At 61.9% G+C, this 25,710-nt stretch overlaps 1 protein-coding gene across 5 annotated transcripts in view; it reads right to left on the bottom strand.

The window, feature by feature from the left end:
- Positions 1-18,779, bottom strand: part of GRAMD4 (GRAM domain containing 4) — a 74,826-nt gene extending 56,047 nt beyond the window's left edge. Inside the window, exon 1 of one of the 5 annotated variants that reach the window (XM_045464518.1) lies at positions 18,585-18,779. In XM_045464518.1, coding sequence (XP_045320474.1) covers positions 18,585-18,613 — 29 coding nt within the window. In that variant the 5' untranslated portion in view covers positions 18,614-18,779. Of the gene's footprint in view, positions 1-1,648; positions 1,674-5,909; positions 6,129-6,171; positions 6,320-17,166; positions 17,256-18,584 lie in introns of those variants that run through there. The other 4 variants (XM_045464521.1, XM_045464520.1, XM_045464525.1 and 1 more) reach the window with 4 other exon arrangements.
- Between the last annotated feature and the right edge of the window lie 6,931 nt (positions 18,780-25,710).

Genomic DNA, 25,710 nt, shown 5'->3' with positions numbered 1-25,710 from the left:
CCAGGAGGAGGTGGCAGCATCTGGGGGACACCTGCGGGCCCCGTTCACAAGCTGGCGGGCGCTCTCCAGAGACCGCGGCATCACCCACCCTGAGAAACCAGACGTGGAACAGTCCATTTCACGGCCACTCGAGAAGAAACGATGCCAGCACCGCAGGGCCTGCCCGTCCGCAGGGCCCTTCCACAAACTGCTTCTGTAAACAGCGAACGTTCCCCGGTGCCTTTCAGGTTAAGGTGGGCTTTGCGCTCGATCTGCAGGGAGAAGGCAGCACTGGGAGCAAGAGGGGCCCGGGGTCCTCCTGCATCGCTCCCGAAGGGGGGCCCCTCCTGGGAAAAGGCTTCCAAGGTCACTTTTCTGCAAAGGGCATTAAAACCTCAACCGTGCATTTGCTTCAGCTCCAACAAACGGGACAGGATCCGTCGGCCGCGTGGCCGTGACGCCAGATGGAGCTGATCTGAGGCAATGCTCTCGTCTCCTTCCACAGAGAACACGGGAGGTGGCGGTGGGGGGGAATCAATATCCGAAAGCACAACGATGAGGAAAACGGCTCAAAGTCTGAAAAGCCATCGCATCCCCAGGCTGCAGAATCAGTAACGCGACCACTAACACCCAGGCCCCGCCACCGGGTCCAGGGCGCTCCCGAGCACGAATGTCCAGCCCCCATCTGTGGACACAGCTTCCAAACGCCAACGTGTCCTGTGCGGGGGCTTCTCCCCAAATCTCGTGCCGTCCCAACCCCGGACCCCACATCTCGGCCGGCTTTGTCCCCACACTCCCTCTGTGACAGCCCCCTCCCGGAGACCCCCTTCCTGCCTGATGGCCCTGCCTCCTCGGGGCTCTGGGGGCAGCATAGCAGGTGCCGGAACCCTGGCCCACCCACCAGGCCCACCCTGTGGCGCTCACCTTCCCCCACTCACCCCTGTGCCCCCTCCCCCCCCACCCTGCTTCTCTTCAGTTCCGGCACAGCTGATAAGGGCCTGCGCCCTGCAGCTCCTCTGTCCCACATCGGCCTCGCCTGCCCTCAGAGGAAGTCACAGATGCACCATTCCCTCACGTCCCCATCGGACCACAGGGGCTCCTACCCCAGGGGGCCCCACCGCACGGCCGACCAGACCCCAGCGACCCGGGCCTCCCCGGGCAGCCAGAATCCAGCACCTGCAAATCAGACCAGTAACCAGCATTTCATCTCTTGAGGTCGGGGGGAGCCACTTAAAGGGTCCCGTCAGGATGCGGGCCTGAGGATGTCCAGCACCTTCCGTGACTGGAATACCCGGGCAGCAACAGCTGAGGAGCGAGAGGACCCCTCCGGCCCCTCCACAGCCACAGCCCTGGCCTCGGCTTACCGGAGCAGAAGACACCCCAACTTCTGGCTAGAATTCTCGCCAAAGTTCAACCCAGAAGAAGGGTCTACTGCCAAACCCTGAACCAGAAAAACGCAGCTGATCGGAACAGGCCGCCTTCGCACCTGAGAGGCAGCCCGTGCGAGCAGAGAACAGGCAGAAACCCACATTCCACGCGAACTTGCCCTCAAACAGGAACCTGCACCGCACTGGCTTCCGTCCTCGTTACGACGCTGCGGGCAGGTCGCAGCAAACGCGAGAGACGCCACTCGGCAGAGCCCCTCAGGTCCAGGGGAGGCCCCGCTCACCGCATCACCTCGTCCCCACCCGCCGTGGGGCTCCCGCCACAGCCTGGCTCTGCAAAGGTCCTTCCGCCAGGACCCGCGCCGCCCGTGCCCACGTGGCACAGCCACAGGGCCGCCCCGGTCCAGCTTCCGGCACCAAGCTCCGCGATCCCGACGGAGAGCCCCCGTCCCGACCAGGGTCCAAAGGTCTGGCAGTGGATTCCCAGGGGAGGGCAGGCCTCACCGAGAGCGGCAGGCTCCTCGGAGACCTGGCCGATCCGGACTGACGGGTTGGCACGGCCCAGGAGGGTGGTTTCCCATCCTGCCCGGGGGACAGCAGCTGACACGATCCCGCAGCCTCCCTCAGGGACAGTGGGAAAGGCTCAAGGGAGCAACGGAAGGCCGCCTGCTCGGGCCTGACCCCCAGGTCACAAAAGGAAACAAGATCCGGTCAACTGGTTCACTGGGAAGAGAAGGGCCGTCGGCAGCCCCCACCTCACTCACCGCTCGGCCGAGCCTGGGAGGCCCGGCTCCACCCACACAGAAGGCGGTCAGAGTCCCTCTGCTGTGACACAGCTGACCCTACCGGAAAGGCCGGCCAGGGTCACTCGTCCCCAGCACACTCACACCGACAGAAACGGAGAGCCCCGGGCTCGACCGGGCCATTTAACCGGTCAGACTCCCAGCCTGGGTCCCCGCTCCACGTCCCCCCAGACAGTTCAGGAAGAAGCAGCAGGGGGGAACCTGCAGGTACGTGACCCCTGACCTCCTCCCCGGAGGGCTGCACCTCCAGAGCCTCCACCAACTGCCTTTGGATAAAGTCCATCCACCTGCTGCACTGGGTCCGCATTCCAAGCACGGAGAACGCGGGGGTGGCTGGGCCCTCTCTGCAGGACCGCAGGCTCATGCCGACCCACTGCGAGGCCCAGACCGGGCTCGGTCCTTTCCAGCTCCTTGGGAGAGCCCACCATGGGGACAGAGGGAGAAGGAACGCCAGATGTAAGGACAGGAGAGCTGGAGGGGCCGGCTCGCCCGCTGGCTGTGGACACTAGCCACAGTCCCCACCTCCGTGCGGCTCGAGGGTTCTCCGTGCTCTCCAATCTCGGCCCCTCGAAAGGTGCAGGGGACCCTCGATGATTCCTGATGGCTTGAGGGGGGCAGCCGCCGGGGCGGTCTGGGCAGGGGTGTGGGTATGGGGGGGTGGGGGTCAATGCAGGACAGGGCGGCCAACCCTGGCCAGGGGCTGAGCTGCCTGACGGGAGCCTGTTTTCCTCTCCAGGTCCTCCACGCGGGGACCCCACCACCTTCACGACTCTGATGTCAGGGGCACAGCCAGTACCTACCCCGGGGCTATAAGACAAGGGTCCCAAGGGTAGGGAAACCCCTTGATAAAGGCAGGTTCACAGCCCAGGACACCGAGCTCGGAAGAGGCACCACTCTCCAAGGCAACCACGAGAAAACCCTGTCCTGAAGGCCAGTTCCCCCCACGTCACCTCCAGGGTTGTTTTGGAAACCCGAGGCATTGAGCCCAAAGGCAGGGTCTCCCCACTTGGTGCCCCTCTGCCCCCTCACTTCCCAGGAGCCTGCCAACAGCCTGGTCACGCCTCTCGGCTGCAGGGCAGGTTCTTCTGGGCCTGGTCTGCCGGCCACACGCAGGGAGGGGCTCACAACCCCCATCCCTCAATGCTTCGCCTCATGGGGGCCCCTTCCCGGCCCCAGGACACCCCCAGGGTCGCCGGAGCTCCGATCCTCCCCTTCACCGCAGGGTGGCCCCAGCCTCAGGGGCCCCTCTCCCATCCCAGGCCGTTCCCACACCTGAAACTTCTGGAAACACCTGCCGTCAGCGGGGCTTACCCCACCACCACCAGAGGCTCCTCACTCCCCCACCTCCCTCACCCCAGCTCTCCTCTGGCCACCTCTGGCCTCTCCCCTGTGCCCCACCCGTCCTGAGCACACCCTGTCCCTCACACCTGTGTGCTTTCATACCTGCCCCGGCCTCGAATGCTCCTCAGGTGTCGCCTCCCCAGCCCCCGCTCTGCCCAGACCACTTCTACCTTCAAGGTTCAGCCACAAGAAGAGGGTCAGGGAGGAGGGACGCCCCCGGGCAGATGTCCGGCCCTACCGACACAAGACAGTGTGGTGCGGGCCCAAGAAAGGCCTCCCCCAGGAAACGGGCAACCCGGGAGCTGATCTCCCGCTGGGAGAACCTGGTTACTCGGGGGTTATCATCAAGGTCCGTCCCCGCTCCTGCTTTGCTGGCGAGCTCGAGGGCACCTCTCACGTTGGAAATAACTGAGTGAACAGACAAGAGGGTCCTGCGTGACTGCTGCGGGCGGCTCCAAGGGCCAGGACTCCTCCAGGTCTGTGAGCCTGGGGCCCCGAAAAGAGAAGAAGATCCGGCCCACAAGTCTCCCTTCCTAAAGGTCTCCCCCAGCCCCATACACGCTACCCCAGAAACTCAGCCCCACACCTGCCTCCCCAGCAAAGGGTGCTCCACGCGGCCCCCAAGCTGCGTTCTGCAAGCGGCAGGGGAGCCCCCCGTGAGAGGCACTCAAGGAACATTCCCTAAATGGACAAGAGCGGCAAATTCCCCGCCTCATCCAACCTCACCCGCCCCAGCACCTCACAGCCAGAAGGGCCTGTTCGAGGGGGGTGGGGGGGAAGCTGGGCAGGAGGGAAGCCGGCCATGGCTCACCAGCCAGGATTCACGAGGATTCTGTAAACACTTCCGGAAGGTTACCTTTCGCTGTTGGCAAGTGAAAGGCTCTGCAAACCACATAACCGTCAGCAAGACTTGCAGGTTCCTTAAGGAGACACGCTACTTCCAAGCCTTTGAGACAACAGTGTAGATAAAATCAACTCCTTTTATGTTTTTTGTTAAAATGGCTTCTTTTGAGAAAACCTACATGGAGAGATTTCTCATCTAGGTTATTCTGGTGCTCGAAAATAATCACGGAGTAGGGTTTCTCTCTCCTAATTACACAGAATTTAGGACAGAATATTCATGTAGGTGATTCTGAAATACTTTATAAATGGGTCATAACAGGCTCTTTTTTTCCCCAGCATGTTTGGGACACAGCAGGGCCAGCCTCTACGCGCAGGGGAACGGGCCACAGGCTGGTCCCCACAGACGGAAGGCACACGAGTCAGTGACGCTCAAGATGGAAATCCCGCTCCGAATTCGGGGCTCCTGCAGGTGTAACCGACGTGGTTCCCAATCGGAATGGTAAAAAGATCCCGGAGAGAACGTGAACCCGGTTGTGAATGACCGTGTTCGCTCTAAGCGAGGCCACGGCTGACCTTTCTTGCTACGACTCAGGGCCGGCGACTCACCCAGCAATCGCACAATTAAGCAGCCAACTATTGAGAAAATACACTCTTGCCTAACTTAAAAGGAAGCTCATCTGTCAACTAAGTCTGCTGGCAGGAGGACGGGGAGGTGGCCTCACGCCCCAGGTCAAGGGTCCGGCGGGGGTGGGGGGGACTCAGGTGGGCAGGCATCACCTCCACAAGCACGCCAAAATGCCCTCAGCCCAGTGGTGGGGACTCTTGGATGAGGGATATGGTCCCTGCCCCCCGGGGGGGGCCCGCACTTATGGGCAAGGTCCCAATGTGCCAATGACACCTGACAGTTCCTGTCCCTCTGTGGCCACGGCTAAATGTAGAGTGCCGGGGGGGGGGGGGGGGGGGGGAGTAGGGACAGGACACAGACCTTTCTGGGGTGTGTAAGCTGGGACACCAGCAACGACTCTGGCAGCACAGGCCGCACTCAGATTTGGTGAGAGTTAGTAAACTCACAGTCCACTTTCTGGCACACCAGTAAGGTTAATGCGTTTTAGGTCTGGGATCAGACACGTAGGACAAAGAGGGATTCTACAGCCACACGCTGGGAAGAGGGAGGACACAGTGACCTGCCTCGGGGCCTGTCCGTTCTGGGGCCCCTGCCTTCTCCAGCTGCTTCTCTAAACGAGACCCCGGATCCTCGGCTGTGCTGGGACAGACACCGTGGGCTCTCCCTACCAACCTCTCAGGCCCATCCCTGCCCGGCCACGGCCTTTCTCCTGTGCGCCTGGCCCGCACTTGGTTCTAAGCCCTGGGTTTCTTCCCTCCACTCCCCCTGCCAAGCCGCACCCCACCCCCACCCCAGGCCCCTCAGGAGGAGCAGCCCGAAGACACCCACCGACCAGGCATACGGGCGGCAACCCCCCGCCTAGGCCACACACACACAGAACTACGGCGCCCCGGCCCCAGGAGCGCCACCTTCTCGGACGGGGCCCCCACACACCTCCAGCACCTCCTCGGCTCTCTGCCAGAAGGCAAGGGGTCCTGCAGCTCCAGGGGGACGCAGAGCAGACACAAAGGGCTGGACCCGGGGCTGCATGGGTCACGCTCCAGACCCTGCCCTTCCTGCCTCTGGGAGGAACCCAGAGGCCTGTTCAGGCCACCAAGGCTGATGCAGACGTGCCAAGGCCCTGGGTGACAATGGCCTCTGTAATCACCCAGCCTCGCATCTCTCTGGCTGTGTGATCTTTCCTGAGCCACCTCACCTCTCTGTGCCGGCCCCTCCAGCTCTCAAATGGGGCCATTAGCGAAGGAGACCACGGGTGTGAGACCTGGGCCCCCGCGGCAAGCTCCAGAGTCCCCGTTACCACCATCGGGCGGCATTTCTGTGCGAGCCTTCCTGCTCCAAGTGCCCGTCCTCCCGTTCTTTAGGGTTCCTGCCCCACCCCCAGCAAAGCTCCCGCCCCTCTCAGAAGCAGTGACACAGGCTCCAGGGGCAGGGACGGCCCAGATTAGCGAGGCCTCCCTGGCCCCGCCCCGCTCCGCCCCCCCAGGCCTCCGCTCCAGGCACCGCCCCCTGGGCTGGCTCAGCCTCCAGAGGGCAGAGCGAGACCGAGCCAGACCCCAGACAGCACCCTCCAGCAGATCCCGCCCCGCTGGCTCCGAGTGAGACAGCAAGGGCAGGGCAGGGAGCATCATGGTCGGGCCCCTGGCCTCCCAGCGCTCGCTGGCCAGGTGCGGCAGGCACCTGCAAAGATGGCCCGAGCCCGAGCCCGAGCCCGAGCCCCCCCCTCGAGGAGCTCACGGTCCAGTGGGGGAGACCCACGTCCTCTGATGGAGGGTCAGGCAACAGGGAAGAATCTGACACCCCGGCATTCCCGACAGGGTTGGGGAGGTCCGTGCAGAGCCAGGGGGGCCCTCGGCACACACACACATGAAGAGGGCAGGTCACCCCGAAAGCAGAGTTTAGGGTCCCCCTGAGGCCCGCAGTGGGTAACAAATAGGACAACTTCAACCCTGTAAAACACCTAAATGGGCCCAAAAGGTGTGGCAGTTGGGACACAGCCAAGGGCACGGGTCCCGGGGGCAGCCACTTACCACGACCTTTCCAACCCCACTTACTCATCTGCAGAGTGGGGACCATGAGGCCACAGCCAGGTTTGTTGTGGGGGGTGTCACCCACCCACTCACCCTCTCCTGGGGTGCCCTGCCCCCCCACCAGACCAGCAGGACAGCATGCTGTCCACGCATGGGCCACGTGAGGTGGGGACCCCGGCATCCAAGACTCCCTCCCCCAGGAGGCTCCGGGGCCTCCCCAAAGATGGCAGCAACTCTGCCAGAGGGTCAAGGACCCCGGGACCAGGGCTGCAGCTCCGGAAGGATTCCTCTGGAGCACCAGCGAGGCTGGAAAAACCTCCTGCTATGTGCCCAGCCCCCACCCAGCATGTGGCCCACCTGCGGTCCCTGCCCTGGGTCAGCAGGAGCTCTGCTCTGGAGGAGAGGCTCAGTCACCAGCCCCACGCCTCCTAGCGAAGCTGTGACCCGGGCAGAGGAAAGGCTTTAGCACCAGCCAGGCCTGGGCCACAGCTAGGCTCTGCCCAGTCTGTCCCCTCCTCTCAGGACGCGCAAAGCCCAGCCTGTGTGACAGTGGTGTGGGGCTCGGGAGCCTGACGAAGGACCCTGGGGAGAGGAAGGGGCCGTTTCAAGAACTGCAGCCACCCACCTCCCCGCCACGGGAGCATCTGAAGAGTGCCCACTCCCGGAACACGGCAGGTGGCTACGAGCTGTGGAAGATCAGGCGTGGGGCTTTTCAAAGCAGAGAAACTGGCTGGCGAGAGGCCACGTCTCCCCTTTTCTGGCCCAGCCCGCAGACAGAAGCATGAATCCCCGCTTCCCAAGAACCAGGCGGGCCCGCCTCTCACAAACGCTAGCCGACCTCCACATCCAGGAGCCCCACCACGTCCCTTCTCGACACTGTGCCTTCCCAGCACCACCGGGGAGATGCCCAGCGGCACCTCGTGCTCCCCCCGCCATCAGACTCCCCCGCCATCATGCCAGGCAGTCATGAGGCTTCCTGGGCCTCCCTCCCGGTCTGGCAGCGGCTGGGGGTTGCTGGGGCTGATCTCCCCGGGCACACCCCCGCGGTGGTGCCCATCTGCCGCCGACACCTGCCGGGCCCCCCCTGACCACCACGGACCCCTTGCCTCTAGGCTCTCCCAGCAGGGACACGGACGGCCCCTCCTGCCTCGCCTTCCCCTCCAGTCCTCACTACAATCCCGCCGGCGGCCAGCAGCTCCGCCCAGCCTGGATGCCCAGGGCTTTCTGCTGGTTGAGTCACATCTCACTTCCTCTCCACCCAGCTCAGCAGTAGCAAAGTCACGTTATCCACAGCCTCCAGTGTTTGGCGGGCCGGGCCCTGCTCTGAGGACCAGGAAATCTCTCTCCTTTGCTTCTGCCTTCTGGTCCAGCACCTCTGGGTCCTTACCGCTACCCTCCTCCTCCACACCAGCTCGCACACCACCTCCGTCTCGCACGCGCCTGCACGCACACACTCAGATGCTTACGCTTGCTTAAACTTCCTCGTGGAATGCTCGCGACATGATTCACACTCCTCCCTGCATTCTCAAGCACGGGCTGTTGAACAGAGGCTCTCTCTTCGTTCTGACCCAGGGTGCGCCCAGCGTGCCTGCTCTACGCTCCGCCAATATGACACCCTGGTCGCCCATCGGGCACACCGCCGGGGAAAGACGCGCGTTGTCCTCCTGTCCAGCAGGGACTCCGACCTTCCTCTCTGGATGGAACGAGAAAGGGGCTGCAGCTCCCAGACACCCGACCTGGGTGCTGACGCCAGCAGAGGGCCCCCACGACACGCCCACAGGGGCCTGGAAGGGGCGCACGGCTCAGCCTCAACCCGCCGGCACCAGGCGGCGATGCCCCTCGGGACAGCTGGGCACCCCTCCACCCCGCCCCCACATGTGACCCTCACACTTCTGCTTCCTGGACGCAGGGTTTGTGAGATCATCCACGCACCTCGCTGCCACAGGGCATCCCCGTCGGGGTGTGGGTTTTGTGGGAACCCTGCAGGTGGCTGGTGAGCCTGGTGCTTCTAAGAGTGAGACTCTGAGTCTTGTGATAATAAAGGTTTGGACCAGAGGCTGGGCCGGGATCACCCCCAGAGCAGAGCTGATTGTGCCTGTCACACGGGACCCAGCAGACCCACGAACGTCAACCCAGAAAGAAGCAGGGATACAGGTGTGGCACAGCAAGGATCTGGGAGGGGGACCCCAGCGGGGGAGCCAGGCCAGCAGGAAGACACAGGCAGCGGGACCACGGCACGCCGGCCCCACATCAGGCCCCAGGAGCCTCACTCCCAGGAAGAGCCGCTCGGGCACAAGAGCACCCCCCCCCCAGCCCCACAGAGCCCCCACTCAGTGAGCCCCTGGCCAGTTCCACCAGCCTCCTGAGATGCCCCCCAGGGGACCAGGGGAGACTGGAGCCCCCACACCACAGCAGGGAGACAGGAGCTTTGAGCAGGCCCAGATGGGAGGCCCAGGCAGCTGGCCGCACATCCCACAGCACCCCCGACATGGCCCGGCCCCAGCAGATGGGGGCACGTGCCGGCTGGATCTCCAGGAGCCTGGCACGGAGCTGACCTTTGGTAAGCTGCCCCCACAGGCCCCCACCAGAGCAGGCCCAGGGGAGGGCAGAATGCTGGCTGGAGGCCTAGCCCGGCCTACAGCCCCTCCTCACTCCTCCTCGGCCTAAATCCCCTGTGTCCCTCCAAATGGGCTCCTGTGGCCCCTTCTCACCCCGCCAGGGGTCCTCCTGACCCCCAGGCGGGGTGGGCTGCTGTCCCGCGGCCCCCACCTCGCTCGTCCCTCCCGCCACGTGCTCCTGGAGGCAGCGGCCTCGCTCCCGGGCACAGAGCAGGTCCTTCTCGGGCAGGTGAGAAGGCACGGGCGGGGCACGCAGCACAGGCACCACGCTGTGGGCTGGGCAGGTGGCCCGAGCCCCCCCAGGTCCCCGGCGGGAGCTCTCCCAAGAGCGAGAAAACAAGACTGGCTCCTCTGAGGCCCCCAACAGCCTGCGTGGGAAAGAGCACAGGGACGCTGCGGATGTGGGGGCACCAAGCGACAGTCACCCTCGCTGCCCTACTCACCGTGTCCTTCCTGCTGTCCTGCCCCGTTTTCTCTCGAGGACAGCCACCGTGCCAGCCTTCGTCCGAGCCTGCTCCACCGGCCGCTGCCCTCTTCGGAAACTCCCCCACCCGGGGCCGCGCTCGGGCCCACTGAGCGCTGGGAGCCGGGCGCCTGGCCCCACAGAGGGCGTGCAGGCACCCCGCTCCAGGGCACCACCCCCTGCCCAGACCTCCTCCTCCTCCTCCTCCCGGGAGCCTTCCTCCCCGCCAAAGAGACCCGCACGCACGTGTGCAGACAGACCCTCCGTGGAAACGGAAGCCAATGCGGAGCCTCACGTCTCTCCTTTCCAGAAAGGAAACTGCCCTCGGGGCCCTGCTGCTCAGGGGCGCCCTTGCGAGGGCCGCCCCTGCTCAGGTGTGAGTTCAGACGTGGGGAGGAGCCAGGCCCCACCGGGATCTCAGCCTAAGAGCTGCACGGGGTCCCCTGCAGCCTTCCTCCTCATGCTGCTGGAGCCAGACCTCTGGGCTGTGTGCAGAGCCCCGCTTCCAGATTGCAAAGGGATGCCGAGTCTGTGTGCCCTGCACCCGCGGGGCGGGCTGACCAGGCGCAGCCGGAGGCCCCAGCTCCCCTCTCCCCACCTCCCTGCAGGCCACGGGCCTTCTTAGAGATGCGCCGCGAGCCCCCTGCAGCCTGAGTTCTGACGGCACGCCAACGGCCCCGCGGAGAAGCAGCCGGACGCGCAGGCTGCATCCAGGCCCACAGAGCTGCCTCCCACGGCCCGGGATAGCCATCCTGGTCCCGCTCTGCACGCCGACTGGAATGGGCCAATTAAGGAAATGGATGGCAAAGTGGGGGAGCCCGGTTCCCACCGCGGGATGGAAAGGTCTTGATCAGCGAGGGGAGGAGGCCAGAAGGACCCACGTGGTTCCGAGGGGACTGTATCAGCAGGATGAGCTCACATTTCACTTAACAGGGACACAGATGGTTACTCGCCGAAGTCGTTGGGGTCCTGGGCACATCCAGAGTTAGAGGATCTCCAGTGTGCGGACCGACGATCCCACGGCAACAAGTGCACCAGCACCCGCCCCCGCGCCCTAACCCCCCTCTCCTGTGCATGGAACCCGGCTCCTTGGAGACCCCGCGGACCGCAGGGCTGGGGCGGGGCGGGTGTGCCAGAGAGGGAGGACGAGCTCGCACCCCTCTGGGTGGGGCCGAAGCTGGAGCAGGCTCCCCAACAAAGGACGAAACTCGAAACCTAAAATCAGGCCTGAGTCCCTGATGAACAAGGGACACCTGGGGGGGCTCCGTCGGAGGCGCATCTGACTCTCGATTTCAGCTCAGGTCATCATAATGATCTCACAGTTCGTGAGTTCGAGCCCCGCATGGGGCAACAGTCTGGAGCCTGCTTGGGATTCTGTCTCTCCTCTCTCTGTCTCTCTCTCTCTCTCCAAATAAATACAAATTTTTTAAAGTTTTTTAATTAAAAAAAAAAAAGACCGAATAAATTAGTGAATGGGGTTTGGAGACAAGTCTCCCCCAGCAGATACTCGGTCCTGGAGCAGCTGGGGCTGAACCCCTCCCTCCAAGAGGGCCACACACACAGGCTCCCCCCAGAGGGCAGCGTGGACAGGGGTGGGGGTGGGGGAGCCTCAGCCAGGTGACCGAGGCGGAAACCTCGGGGATCAGTCAGGCCGACGGCAGGCGCCCTGATGGGGCAGGACGAGGAGGGCCCTTCACCTGTGGGCTTCCTCCCAAACTGGGACCCCAGTCCAAAACACCCAAATTCCAACTGTCTAAACACATTCCAATGTAGAGGGATCCTACAGTATTCCTAATATTTCTCAAGGCTTCAGGATCATCAAAAACAAGAAAAACTGAGAAACCCTCCCAGGCTGGACGGGCCTCAAGAGACATGAAAACGAATTTACACAATATCCTGGATGGGATCCTGAGACAGAAAAAAGATTTGGGGTAAAAACTAAGGCTGAGTAAACTGCAGATTTTAGTTAATAACATGTCAACGTTGGTTCATTAATTCTAACAACGTTTTCACACCAACTAACATTAACGACAAGAGAAGCCGTAGACAGGACTATGTGGAAATCTCTGCGTTATCTCCGCAATTCTTCTGTGTACCTAAAACTACCTTTCAAAACACGGTCCATTAAAACCACCACCACCAACATGCCGCCCAGGGCGGGATGGGTCACTCGGTGTCACTCGGCAGGGCACCCTGACACCCGCAGCCTGACCAGGCCCTGCCCTTGAGACGCTCCAGAGGACACGAGCAGTGAAGTTTCAAAGCCAAGTGACCCTACCATAATCATCAAGGAGCAGAAACGGTGGGGATGTCAGGGAGAGAGCCTCACGGACCCACGGCCACACAACCCCCCACCTGTAAGCACTCACTCCCAGACGCCGTCCCCAGAGAATGATGGAAGGCAGGGCCCCTGTCCTCCCGGCAGCTCAGGAGGCAGGTGGGTAAACAGGCAAGCACACACAGGGTGACTAGCACGGGGGCCCATGAGGTCCTAACCCCGCGGGAAGGGGAAAGCCAGGAAGGCTTCCTGGAGAAGGCAGGGATGCTACTGGCTCAAGGTCCCGGTACACAGTGGGTGAGCTCGAAACGTTCTCAGACAGCCACAGCACCCAGGGGGGCGGCTGCGAGCTCAGACCCCTGGTGCCTGGTGAGGCGAGCTGAGCCCCCTGAGGTTCTGAGAAAGGGGGCCGGGGGCCGCTCGGGGCCACGCTTCAGAAGAGTGATCCACAGTACATGATGCCACGCAGACGGAAATGCAGCGTACTAAGATGAGCAGACCCCCGGTGGGGGCCGGGGGTGAGCAGTGACTAGCTGCTAAGGGACCCGGGAGGATCCCCGGGTGACAGAAACGCTCGGAAATTTGACTTGCGGTGGTGGCGGTGCAATGTTGTGAACATGCAAAACCTCGGTGAATGGCGCACCTGTAAGATACGCAAATTGCACCTCAGTAAAGACGTTTCAAAAACAGACGCCTCTCCGCCTGCCCAGCCCCGCCTCCCCCAGCCAGGCTCCCAGGACTGAAGCTCCTTGTGCGTGGAGCCCCCTCAGCCCCCCAGGGCCGAGCGAGGCGCCCAAGCCCGGGGCTCACCGTGGGGAGCATATCCATCCACCCACTCGTTTCTCCAAGCTCACAGACCCAACAGGAGGAGGGAAGAACAGAGTCGGGAGGGATGCAGTGAGGCCTGCTAAGTGATCAGAGGCCTCTGTGGCCAGGGGAAGGGAGCAGGGATGTGTCAGATGCAGGGCTCAGCCACCCTGGAGCAGCCCTGCAGGCAGCATGGGCAGAAGGGGGCCGAGAGGGCGGGTGGGTCGGAACGGGGGCTGCATGCCTCTCGGTCCCAGGGCGGGCGCAGAAGTGCCCCCCACCTGCACGCCATACTGGCAGGACCAGGGAGGGGCTCCTGCCTCCTCAAGCCACGTGCTCACCCCAGACAGCCCCAAGCCCCTGCCCACAGGGGGACGGGCTAGAAGCAGGGCCCCTTCCACGGATCAGGGGGAACCCGACCCCGAGAGAGGGTGAGCTGTTCCCCCCACAACCGCCGGGACCCTGGACGGTGCCCAACACATCTGGTTTCTCTCACCCACAGCTCAACCGGGGTTTGGGGGCATACAGGAGTTCTGGGTACGCCTGCCCTTCCCTGCCCCTCATCCCGAAGGAGCAGGAACCGAGCACAGGGCTTTACAGTTTCTGAGCACGCCCCACTTGAGAGAGAGGCGACACGGCTCCCATCCCGTGTCACGTACCTTTCCCCCCAGATCCGGTCTGAGTGCTGCACAACACCAGCCAGTGCCGGAGATGGGGAGCACCTGCCCACCCCCACCGCTCCCCCCTCCTCTGTGGAGAAGCTGGCCGGGCCTTCCTGTGTGCTCTCAAACCCCCCACCCCCGGCTTCTATATTCTACACCAACACCCTCGTTTACAGGTGACCTAGCTGAGGCCCAGGGAGGTTAGGCACCTTGCTCGAGAACACACAACGGCAGAATCACAACTTTTCTCTACCGAACCCCCCTGCTGTAGGTTAGGAACAGAGACCACCGGTTCAAACGTGGCTCTGCCACTCACCAGCTCGTGGCCTGCACCTCAGAGAGGCTGTGACAAATGTCAATCATATAAAGCGCCCAGAAGGCTGTCAGGCCTGGGGCTGGGGACGCTCTTGCTATTGGCACATGTCTGAGAGCAGAGACTTCCTACCCTGATGCTAAACGTGCTGCTCACATGTCTCTCACGAACCCCCAAAAGAGCACGGCCTTAGGGGCCAAACAACTCAAACTCCCATCCGCCCTCCACTACCTAACTAAATGGGGTCTCAGGCCAGCCCCGCCGCCTCTCCGTGCCTTAGTTTCTCTCAAGGCACGACGTGGCGAGAACACCTGGGCCAATGTCTGGCACAACGGAGTGATTTCTAGGACTGTTACTAATGGTTTTTGGTTTTTGTTTTTTTCATAGGCCAGTGCTTCCTGTCTTCTGGCTGTACCACAGGGGACTTTGATCACAGGGCTTAAACATAATCACAACCCAGTTACAACTCAAACGCCCAGCAATCTCAACAATAGCCCTCAGATGGCGACTGTCATTAGTGGAGAATTATGGGCCCAAAGTCTCCACCCACCCCTCCCCGCAGGCCACACGCAGACACTAAAGGCCAAAAGAACATGGTTTTCTCTAATTAGGGAAACCCTCATTTTCTTCCCCCACCTCTGTTTGTAACAGAAGTCAGAGCAACCTGCCTTTGAGTTCTCAAGTTAACCGATTACATTTCTTCCTCGGCAGCCGGCTCCGAACCCGGGGCTGGGCTAGGCTGGGCCTTAAACAAACCAGCCACTAAACGACCACCACCTGGGGCGCCTGGGTGGCTCAGTCGGTTAATCGTCCACTTTGGCTCAGGTCATGATCTTGCGGTTTGTGAGTTTGAGCCCCGCACCGGTCTCTGTGCTGACAGCTCGGAGCCTGGAGCTGCTTCGGATTCCGTGTCTCCCTCTCTCTACCCACCCCCCTCAAAAAATAAATAAACACTGGGGCGCCTGGGTGGCGCAGTCGGTTAAGCGTCCGACTTCAGCCAGGTCACGATCTCGCGGTCTGGGAGTTCGAGCCCCGCGTCGGGCTCTGGGCTGATGGCTCAGAGCCTGGAGCCTGTTTCCGATTCTGTGTCTCCCTCTCTCTCTGCCCCTCCCCCGTTCATGCTCTGTCTCTCTCTGTCCCAAAAATAAACGTTGAAAAAATATATAAATAAATAAATAAACATTAAGAAAAAAAAATTAAACGACCATCACCTTCAGGGACCCAGGCCTCCTCCCACGTCCACCAGCCACACCTAACTGTTGACGACTTGAACTCTTACCCTCTCTACGTGGGGTATCTGCTAGATTCTGCCCCGGATGGAGACCCAGTGAGAGTCCCCACTGCTATGCCACCGAAAAGCCAAGGAGAAAAGATCTGAACCCGCTGCAATCCCAAAGACCCTGCAAACAGGCTTTCAGCTCCCCACCCCAAAGGCCTTCCCTCAAGCCCCATGTGAGTGGACAAATCCTCATCGAGCGGCTTCCCACCGACACCCCTGTCTGTGCTGAGCAAACAGAAGCTGCTTCCCCAGCAAGTACATCTGTATTCCTCCCACTACTCACTTCCACGGCCCACGTCTCATCTCCCCCGATTCATTTTCAAATTCTTCAGGCACGGGGACGCTCCACCACATCCCCCGAGGCCGTCAGAGCTCCCCCAGGGCAGCAAGCGCACACAAAAATGGTCTCCTGTCCTCCCGACAACATGTAGCAGCCGCCCGCAAGGGGAGGAGGCAGAAACTCAGAGAAGGAGTAACCGGGCCACTCTGCCCTAACAGGTGCTCCCGGAACACTCAGGTCCCCAGCACGGCCACTAGGCAGGAGCCCCCGCCTCCGACACGAAGAGGGCCAAATACCAGAGGCGAGGGGCCAGGCCCCCACGTGAGGGGAAGCCTACCAGCACCCCAGAAAGGAGCAGCTGGCTGGAGGCATACGGCTCCAGGATGGAAACCCCATGCCCGCACACAGCTGGTGCAGCTCGAGCTTCCAGAGGGAAACACCCAGACCAGAATTTGTAGAGAGCTGGAAGAGGTCCACCAGGGCCCACGAGGTGACGGGGTCCCCGATGGCACAACACTAACAGGGGTCACACCGTGGACACATCAAGGGAGCCCTCTGTTCTCCGATTACACGGATCCCGTCAAGACCGGCCTGGGTTCGGTGCTGGCGTCTGTCACATCTGTAACGTCGCCGTTACCGAGAAGATGGGCTGCAGGCTCGAGCCTCCCCTGGCAACGGGGCTCGCTGGGATCTGATAGCACTTTGTCTCATTGTGCCTGAGCTAGTATTCTATTCTGTTCTGTTGGACAGCAAAAATGGTGATTCAGGAAAAACGGGCCTGATTCTCTTCCTCGGTTCTAGTTGGTGAAGGTGAGGCCTAGGGAGGGCAGGGAAAGCGGAGGTCACACAGAGCTGGCAACCGCCGGTCTCCTGACACCCACTCCTGGCTGGACTTGACCGATAAGAGGCGGGCGAGGAGGGGGGCCTTGCAGCCCGCCGGTCTCGAGAGAGACCACCTGGTTCTTCCTCCCTGAGGGGTTCCCCGCCCGCCTCTGTAGAAGACACAGAGTAACTGGGCTGCCCAGGGCCACAGCAAACTGACCACGACTTTGAAACTTTCCCCAATCAGTTTCCGGGAAATGCCTTTCTCGAGTGCAAGCAGACAGACATTCCCAAGGACAGACCCTGCTCGTCCCCAGGCCGCACCACTGGGACAGCCACACCCTACCAGCCAGGGCAGCTGAGAGGGAAGAAGGGCCGAGGAGGTGGGGGCCCCCATCCTAAGGCCCTGAAGACCCCTACCTCTCCCATCCCTGGGAACAGGCTGGCATCCCCTGCCCCCGCCAGGAGTCCAGCACCGTCCAGGCTGTGGAGGTTCAAGGCCCCTGCCCAATGGCCACAAAGTACTACAGAAAGATCAACACCACGGCCACGGCAGGGAGAAGGCCAGCCAGGCCAGGCCCCCTCCCTAGACCTGGCAGGTGGCTTTCCAGGTGTGCAGCAGGAAGGAGGACCAGGTTTACCTAGCTCCCGGATCTGAGGTGTCCCAGGTGACAGCCGTGGGATGTGCTTCCACCCAGCACGAGGCAGGGCCAACAGCTCGAACACACTCACTCAGCCGGACAGCGCGTCCTCGAACGGGTCCGGGAGACAAGCGGGACAGTCAGAGAAGCTGTGGCTGCTTGGGGGCAGAGGGCACTGCCAGCCTCACCCGGGTGTCCTGATCTCTGCCCTGGGTGTGCCTGGCCAGTGAGAGGCCTGCATCACCTCATCTAATCCTCTTCCCAGCCCCCCTCTCCCTTTACTGGTGGGGGGGGGGGGAAACTGAGGCACGGGGAGGCTCAAAGCCTTCTTGCCCAAGGTCATGGAGCAGGTGCACCATGGAAAGACTCCAAAGTCCTCTGTTAACTACCACGTAGCCCTGTCCCTTTCCATCCCGCCAGGCCCAGACTTAAAACAACCTCCAGAGCTGGGCCACTATGGGGGATGAGACTCAGCAAGCCTCAAATTTTGCGTGTGGGAGAGGCTCAGAACTCTGTATTTCCTCCCCAACCTGCACAAGGAAGGCAAGAAGAGAACCCCATCCCGCAAAAGATCTCCCCAGAGCTGAATTTTCCCTGCCTCTGGAAATTTGGGGCTGGCAGCAGGCCCGAGATGAACATGGCTTGGAGGGGTGGGGGGGGGGGGTTCCACTGAGGTCTCCAAGCCTGTGGGGCCTGCTGCTCCTCCCACCACAGATCCACTGTCAGGGGCAGGTGCGCCGGCCCACCCGTCTCTGGCTCTCCTTCCTCCCCAGTTGTAGGCCTGGACAGGGGTGCTGGCCCAGTTCTGAGCGGTGGGGACCCCAGGCTGGGGGCCACCACACTACACTCCACCTCCTGGCCTGCAGGCGGCCCTGGGTCCCAGCAGAGCCCCACTAGCTAGAAGTCACAAACAAAGGGAGAGTAAACAGGGCAGAAAGAGGGGCGTAGGGAGGGGGCGAGTGGCCACAACTTTTTGGTGGGGTCGTTTCTGGGGTCGTACGGACCGCCGGGGTCGAGGGCTCCCACCTCCTCCCCTGTGCGCCCAGGGAGTGGGTCGGAGGACGACCTCCCTGTCCCCACTTGGCCTCAGCGACCCCCGACCCGGCGACCAGCAGCACCCCAGCCCGGGGCCCCGCGCCCCCTAGACGTCCTCCTCTCCCAGGCCGGCCGGGAGCCGCGGGGCGCGCGCAGGGGGCGGGGGGAGGGGGGTGGCCGTGACGCGCGCTCCGGAGCCGCGCGGGACCTGGGGGCGTGTGTGCGGGGCGCGTCCGCGCGGGGCCCTTCCCGCAGGGGCGCCGGCCCCGGGCGCGGGGATGAGCGTGGCCGAGCGGGCCGGGTCGCGTCTCGGCCGGCCCGTGCCCGGAGCGTGTCTGTGTGTCCGCGAGGTCCGTGTGGGCGTCCGCGCGCGCGCCGCTTACCCTGCGCGGAGATCGGGGCCAACTCTCATTCACCCGCTGCGCGGCGCCCCCCTCGCCAGCCGCCCGGCCGCGCTGCACCTGCCGCCCGCCCGGGAGCCCAGCGGCGCCGGGGAGCCCGGAGGAGGCGGCCCCGCGGGTCCCGGCCACGAGCGCGGAGGCGGCGGCGGCAGCGGCGGCGGCAGCGGCGGCGGCGGCGGCGCCAGGTCGCGCGCTCGCGTCCCGCTGCGCGGAGTCTGCGCGCCCCCGGCCTGGCCTGCGCAGCCGCCGCCCCGCCCCGCGCCCCGCCCCGTACGCCGCCCCGCCCCGCGCCCGGCCCCGCCCAGTGCGCTACCCCGCCCCACCCGGCGCGGCCCGCTCCGGGGCCCACGGGGATGCGCCTGTCCCGGGGGGTCCGCGCGCGCGCGTGCGCGAGCTCGATCACGCGTTGCCACCTTTGTTTGGGTGGCCCACGTGCGCGCCCGCCACCTGCGCCCGCGCGCACGCGCAGCGGCTCTTCCGTACCGAGGCCCGCCAATCTCGGCCGCGGCCACGCGCTCCCGCGCTTCCGTCACGGCGGAAGCCTCGGGTACAGCCACGCACGGGCACGCACGCTGCTGTCACCTGCCCGAGGCCCGCGCGCGGGACAGCCAGGGGACTCGCGGGGCCCGCCGGTGGTTCTGAGATGGTGACTGCTGCCAGTCGCGACCCGCCTCCCATCGGGAAACCCCACGGTGTGGGGGTGCACACGCACTCCTTCTAGACTGCCAACACCTCGCAGGGGCCCCCCCTATGCCCAGGGGTGCTATCCAGACTCAGAATCTGGGCCTCTGGGCTGGCCCCCAGCTTCTCCGAATCTCGGCTTTGTCATTGAAGGGAGCCCCGCCGCCACCTGCACACTCACACCACACAACGGGGCAGGGCAGCAGGAGAGGGGTCCCACTCAAAGCGCTCCTGCCCCTGGGTCTGGGACACGCCCCTCCCCCGGGAGAAACCTGCCCCGACCTGCGCCCCAGGACCCAAAGCTGTCAAGCTCACAGTACAGTGCTCCATGGACAGGTAGAGAATAACCCTCAGAACCCCAAGCCCTTACTCCAGGTTGGGGGTACCCCTATCAGCTCCCCATCCGGGTCTGACCAGGACATGGCTATAGGAGATTGGGCTGGGAGCCTCCCCTCTGTCTGGGAAACTCCTATCCATTCCTCCAGGGACCCTGGGTCCCTGGAGCACTCCCTGGGGCAAGATTCAGGGTCCCTTTTTCGTCCACCCCAGCATTCTCGACCTGCGGAGGCAGCCCCTGTGGGCCAGGGTCAGAGGCAAGCGTTCAGGTGAGCTCCTAGCAGGAGCCTGTCCCTCTCTGTGACTCAGTTTCCTACCTGCAGAACGGGAAACGACATGACTCCGGAGTAAGGGAGCTAACAACATAACCTTCCTTCCTCCCACTCCACCAGGCCTGCACGGCCCAGCTCCAAAGCCCCCAGCTCCACGAAGCACCCCTTGACCAGCCTGTCCAGAAACAACCCCGGCCTCCCACCTGCCGGAGGGCCCAGCAGTCCCCTACCCGGCGCCTACCACCTCCTGCCTCCATCACTGTGACCGACTGTTTGCATTGTCGTTGGTTATGTTCTTGTCTCCCCCCTCCCCCGCCCACTCTCCCCACAGCCCACCTGGGGAAAGACCCACACTGTGAGTCCCTCCTCCCACCCCCACCTCAGGCCCTTGGTCAGGCTGTGTGTAGTTGCCAGGGCCTTATTGTTCACAGATGACAGAAATGCACTTCAAAGTAGCCCGAAAGGCATCTATTTGCTCGTGAAATAGTGGAGCTGGTGGTGACAGCTCTCCCCCCAGCACCGCACAGAGCAGGTGCCCAAGGAACGTGTTTGAATGAACGGCCAGGATTAGGGGGAGCAGGCAGGAGCTGGTGGGGGGGGGGGACCTGGGGAAGAAGGGAAGGGGTCGGAGCAGACAGCTGGGTCCGCCCCAGGATCCCTGACTTCAGCCTACCCGACAGCCATCTGCTGGGTGCCCACTCTGTGCGATGCTGCTGGCAGGGAAGTCACAACACGTGGTCCCCGCCTGGGGGACACACACCGACCAGATCCCCCTCAGAGTGGTGCTGGGTGTTACGGGGGGGACTTCTACACTGCCCTGCCCGCTGGCTCCTCGAGATGTCCTATCACCTCATCTACAAACAGGACCGTCACAGGCTGACCTGTGTCCCCCAAGTTAAGAGGCTGAAAGCCCTAACCGCCTCCCCCCCCAGTATCTCAGAATATGACTGTGTTTGGAGATAATTAAGGTAAAACGAGGTCCTCAGGGTGGGCCCTCACCTAGTCTGGCTGGGGTCCTCATGAGAAGAGGAGATCAGGCCACCGGGCCCTCAGGGCCACACCGCAGGTGGTCGGCCAGGCCACCGGTAGCTTCCCAGCCCTCTGCTCACAACTGCGCCAGGTGAGCATTGCCAAATCCTGGGCTGGGTTGGCAGCTCTTCTCGGAGGAGGAGGCCCGGGGGTTCCTCTCAACCCTGGGGCCAACTGGGCCCAAGGAATCAGTGTCCTGGCCTCAGAGCCCCCACGAGCATCCAGGGGGCAAGATGACCGGGCTCAAGTGAAACCCTGCGTGACAAGCAAAGGCAGGGGACGTTGGTGGCCAAACGAGGGCCAGAAAGAAATGAGGGGGAGTCCTGGGCAACTTGCCTCAGACCCCGCTGTGCCCGTCCCCACCTTTCTGCTTCCCGCCCGTTGCACTGGGCCTGCAGGTGGGACAGGTGGGATCAGTACAGTCCCCACCGCACCCACCTGCCCCGTGGCCACCCCGGCTTCTCCTTCTCTGACCGAAAGTCCTACAGCCCACCTCCTTGCGTGGGCTGTGGTCTCTGCCCAGAGTGGCCTCCCTTCCCCTCTCTGGCCCCAGGCACCTTCTTCTGATCGGCCAGCCAGGCACCTCACCTCCCTCCAGCCCAGCACCAGGACCAATGTGTGGCCTTTGCCTCTAAGACTGTCTCTCTTGTCAGCCTGTGCTCTGCCTGAGGACAGGGACCACAGCTGACCCCCTCCAGCCTCCCAGCCTCGGGCCTGGCCCACGGCAGGGCTGGGGTACTGTCCCAGCCTGGAACTTTCTCTGGCCATCTTAACTCTCATGCTCCCATAGAGGTGGTGTTCTCAAAGTGCCTTCTCTTTTAGGAAGACTTTCTCTGACTGTTCCTCTTCTTGAAGCTCCTACAGGGCCCCTCTGTCCATCCTGGACTCTTCTAGAAGAGCCAGCCTGCCCAAAGGTCCCTCCCAGCCAGAGCCCACTGCCGGGCGGGGGGGACCTTCCTCAGCTACCCTGGCCCTGGCAAGAGCCTCTCTTTGTGCCCTTCCCTCCTGGCACCCTCCTCCCAGGCACCCTACCCTCTGTACCTGGACACCAGCGTCCGAGCTGATGCCCCATCTTGGACTCTCAGCTCTGGCTCCGGCCCTCAAACATCTCTTTTGGGGACCCGCTGCCTCCCTGCCAGCTGCCGGTTCTGACCTGTGGCCCCAGCCCCGTTAAAACCTTAAGGCCCTGCCCAGCGTAGGTTGGGATCACCCAACCTCCTCCAGAGGCCAAGAGCAAGACTGGGCTCGCTCTTGGTGACTCTGCGTCCTCGGACACACCACCTAACCCTCTGAGCCTCAGTTTCCTCATCTGTAAAGTGAAGAAGATGCCCACCGTCAGGCTCTGGTGGTTAGCACTGAAGAGGCAAGAGGCAGCCTCCAGGGGAGGCCAAGGGTGGGCAAGGCCTCGAGGAAGGGTCTGGAACCAGGGTATACGGGGCCTGCCTGCCGGCCCAGGGGGCTGAAGGTCTGATGCTTCTGTGTATCCTGTGAACGTGGACACACGTTTATACCTCAGCACATCCCAGCGCCTTGCGCGTAGCGCACTCAGCACAGGTGGTCAAATGACACATGTATTTCCACCACGTTAAAGTGCGGTTGGGTAAGAGGCACCTTCAACTGAATAACAGCTCTTCGGGAAGAAATGGGCCACCCGCCGCTGTACCAGACACACTGCCCTGTTACAAGCTGTGTGGGCATCTCGGAAAGGTGACCTTGGAACAAAGGAGCGTCTCTGAGCGCAACTCGAGAAGAGAGATCATCCAGGGCTTTTCTGGCTTGTGGCGCTGGGGAGATTGCGTTCTCTGCGGACCGGGGGCCCTGATGGAATTCGTGGCTCCTTAGCGGGGCTTAGCCGGGTCCCGTGCCGCGGGGGCTGGGGGGGGTGGCCGGCAGCCCCCAGCCCGCGCGGGCCCGGGATGGGTGCTTGTCACCGAAACTTAGGGTTCTGGCTTCTGAGACTAACGGAGCGTGCCACCTCGTGGCCGCGGGCGGCAGTGCAGGGGCCGGGCGCCACGCCCCCTTGGGTCGGTCCTGGAGGGTCGCCCAGCCCCCCGCCCTGCCCAATCCCCGCCCAAAGTCCGGCGGGGGCGGACCCTACTCAGGGCCGCGTGGGCACGGTCTTCCTCCTTAGCAACCTTAGCAAGGTCTTCTGCCCTTCATCGGGGAGGAGGCTGAGTCAGCTAACCCGGGTCTAGACTCTGTCTTACCTGTCGTGTGACCCTGGAAAGGCCCTTCCCCTCTGTGTGCCTCAGTTTCCCTACGTTGCAGGATGGTGGTCGGGCCTCCTTTCTTCTCACCCCTCACCGCCTCCGCAGCCAGGCAGGGGCCGGCATTTGGCGCACCTGGCCCTAGTGGACCTGTATCTGATGCCAGACCACTTGGTCAGTGGGGCTGGGAGACCAGAGGGAGGACTTGCCACAGCCTGGGGGGTGGGGGCTTCTCGGAGGAGGTGTTTCCAAAGCAAGGAAAACGAGGAAGGGCAGGCCTGGCAGAGGCCAGAGGGAGGAGGTTGTAGAGGGGTGACAGCCTTCTCCGTCCTTGGGCCCATGGGGCGGAACAAGCATGGTGGGTGAGTGGGAGCTGGGGGCTTGTGAGCAGGGGTGACCTGTGCAGGGGGGAGCCCCGAGGGTTTGTAACAGCAACAACATAGGCTGGACCTTTCCCAAGGTGATTGTAAGAACAAGAGAGTAAGGTGGAGAGTTGGGATCCCATGGACCAGCTCTGTCCGGTAGAACTTTCTAGAATGATGGGAATATCCTAAAGCAGCACAGTGCAGTGGAGTAGCCACGTACGGTTATGGAGCACTTGAAATGTAGTTGGTAGCCCGGGGACAGCAGTGCCCAGACTATGAAAGTACATCGGAAAGATATGCTCGCAAAGCCGATGAAAACGTGAGCCTCGTGCTTCCCACCGAGGCCAGGCAATTAAGAAAATGATAAGACCACGGAAGAACAATGTCATTCAGAATTAGGAAGACTCCGAAAATGGACGATGAGAGGAAAGGAACAGTTGAGCATTGAAGAGGCTGGAGAACGATTAGAAACACAAGAGAGAGCGATTCTGGAAATGAAGACAAAACGGGAAGCCACCCCCAAAGGAAAACTCACAACCAGCAGCGGCTTGAGGTAGCCGGGAGGTAGAAAGTAGGAAACTTTTTAAATCACAGAGAAATGAGACAGAGAGATAAGGGATGAGTGGAGAGAGAGCCACGGAAGGCAGGCCAGAAAGATCCCGCGCAGGACTGGTGGTTGCGTTCCCTGGCCAGAACGCCGGATCAGTGGGCCAGAGCGAATACCGACACTGTAATTCAGGAAGACAGTCCTGAAATTTAAAACAAGCAAACAGGGGCGCCTGGGTGGCTCAGTTGGTTAAGCGTCCGACTTTGGCTCAGGTCTGTGAGTTCGAGCCCCATGTCGGGCTCTGTGCTGACAGCTGGGAGCCTGGACCTGCTTCAGATTCTGTGTCTGCCCCCTCCTGCTCATGCTCTGTCTCTCTCAAAGATAAATGAACATTAAAAAAAATGTAAACAACCATGAAATTACATATGGGAAGAGCATACTGCCCGCTAGGAAAATGGGCCCCGAATGACGAACACTGAGCAGGTGAGCAAAGCCACTGAATGTTATTTATTTATGTATTTTAAAAAGTTTATTTAATTTGAGAGAGAGCACAAAAGCAAGCAGGGGAGGGGGAGAGGGAGAAAGAGATCATCTCCAGCAGGTTCCACACCCAGCTCGGACCCTGATGCGGGGCTCATTACCATGAACCATGAGATCATGATCTGAGCTGAAATCAAGAGTTGGATGCTCAACCAACTGAGCCACCCAGGCGCCCCAGCCACTGAATTTTATTTATTTTTTGTTAAAAAATTATTTTATTGTGTATTTATTTTTGAGAGACAGAGAGAGAGAGAAAGAGAGGGAGCACGAGCGGGAATGGGGCAGAGAGAGAGGGAGACACAGAATCCGAAGCAGGCTCCAGGCTCCAAGCTGTCAGCACAGAGCCCGACGCGGGGCTCGAACCCAGGAACAGTGAGATCATGACCTGAGCCGAAGTCGGACGCTTAACTGACTGAGCCACCCACGCGCCCCCCAGCCACTGAATCTTAAAGGAAAAGAAAACAAAATCCTCTGGACACCCAGGTAAAAAAACGTTTGTGTCACTTGCAGGGAAAAAATAGCAGATCGCCATGGAGTGTTGACAGCCGTGCTTTATGCCACAAGACGTATTTTGCGGGTCCGAGGAAAGAAAACGTGAGCCCAGAATATTACGTCCTGTCCAAACGGCCTTTGGTGTGAAGGTTGCAGGGAAACTGCTCGTGTTGAGGATTATTGCTTTCACGAGCCTTGACTGAAGTAATCTACTGAGAACAGGCTTCCGAACATGGACATGAATGCAGAGACAGCCAGCTAAGCGTTGTTGATGAGCGCTAAGCACGTTTTATCTTCGGCATTAAACATAAGTGAGACGGTGTGGGAACCCTGTGGGGGACGAGGGAGACGGGACAGAAAGTCGGATCAGCTGGCCGCTTACCTTACGGGGGTGAACTGGACATAGAAATATGGTTTTAAATCAGATTATAGGGAAGAAGAAGAAAAGAGAAGGAATCAAAGGCCATCAGCTAATTTCATTATTTGCTCCTGCTTGGGGACCAACAGACAATTGAAGAAGAAGGAAGGGAGGGAGGGAGAGAAGGAAGGGGGGAGGGAAAAAGAAAAGAAGGAAGCAAGGTAGGCAGACAGCGAACCAAGGATATCACATAAAGGTATTGACATAAAGTAATCATTACA

Source organism: Leopardus geoffroyi, chromosome B4 (assembly GCF_018350155.1).
Source record: "Leopardus geoffroyi isolate Oge1 chromosome B4, O.geoffroyi_Oge1_pat1.0, whole genome shotgun sequence".
Lineage (NCBI taxonomy): Eukaryota > Metazoa > Chordata > Mammalia > Carnivora > Felidae > Leopardus > Leopardus geoffroyi.
This window is presented reverse-complemented; position numbering and strand designations above follow the sequence as displayed.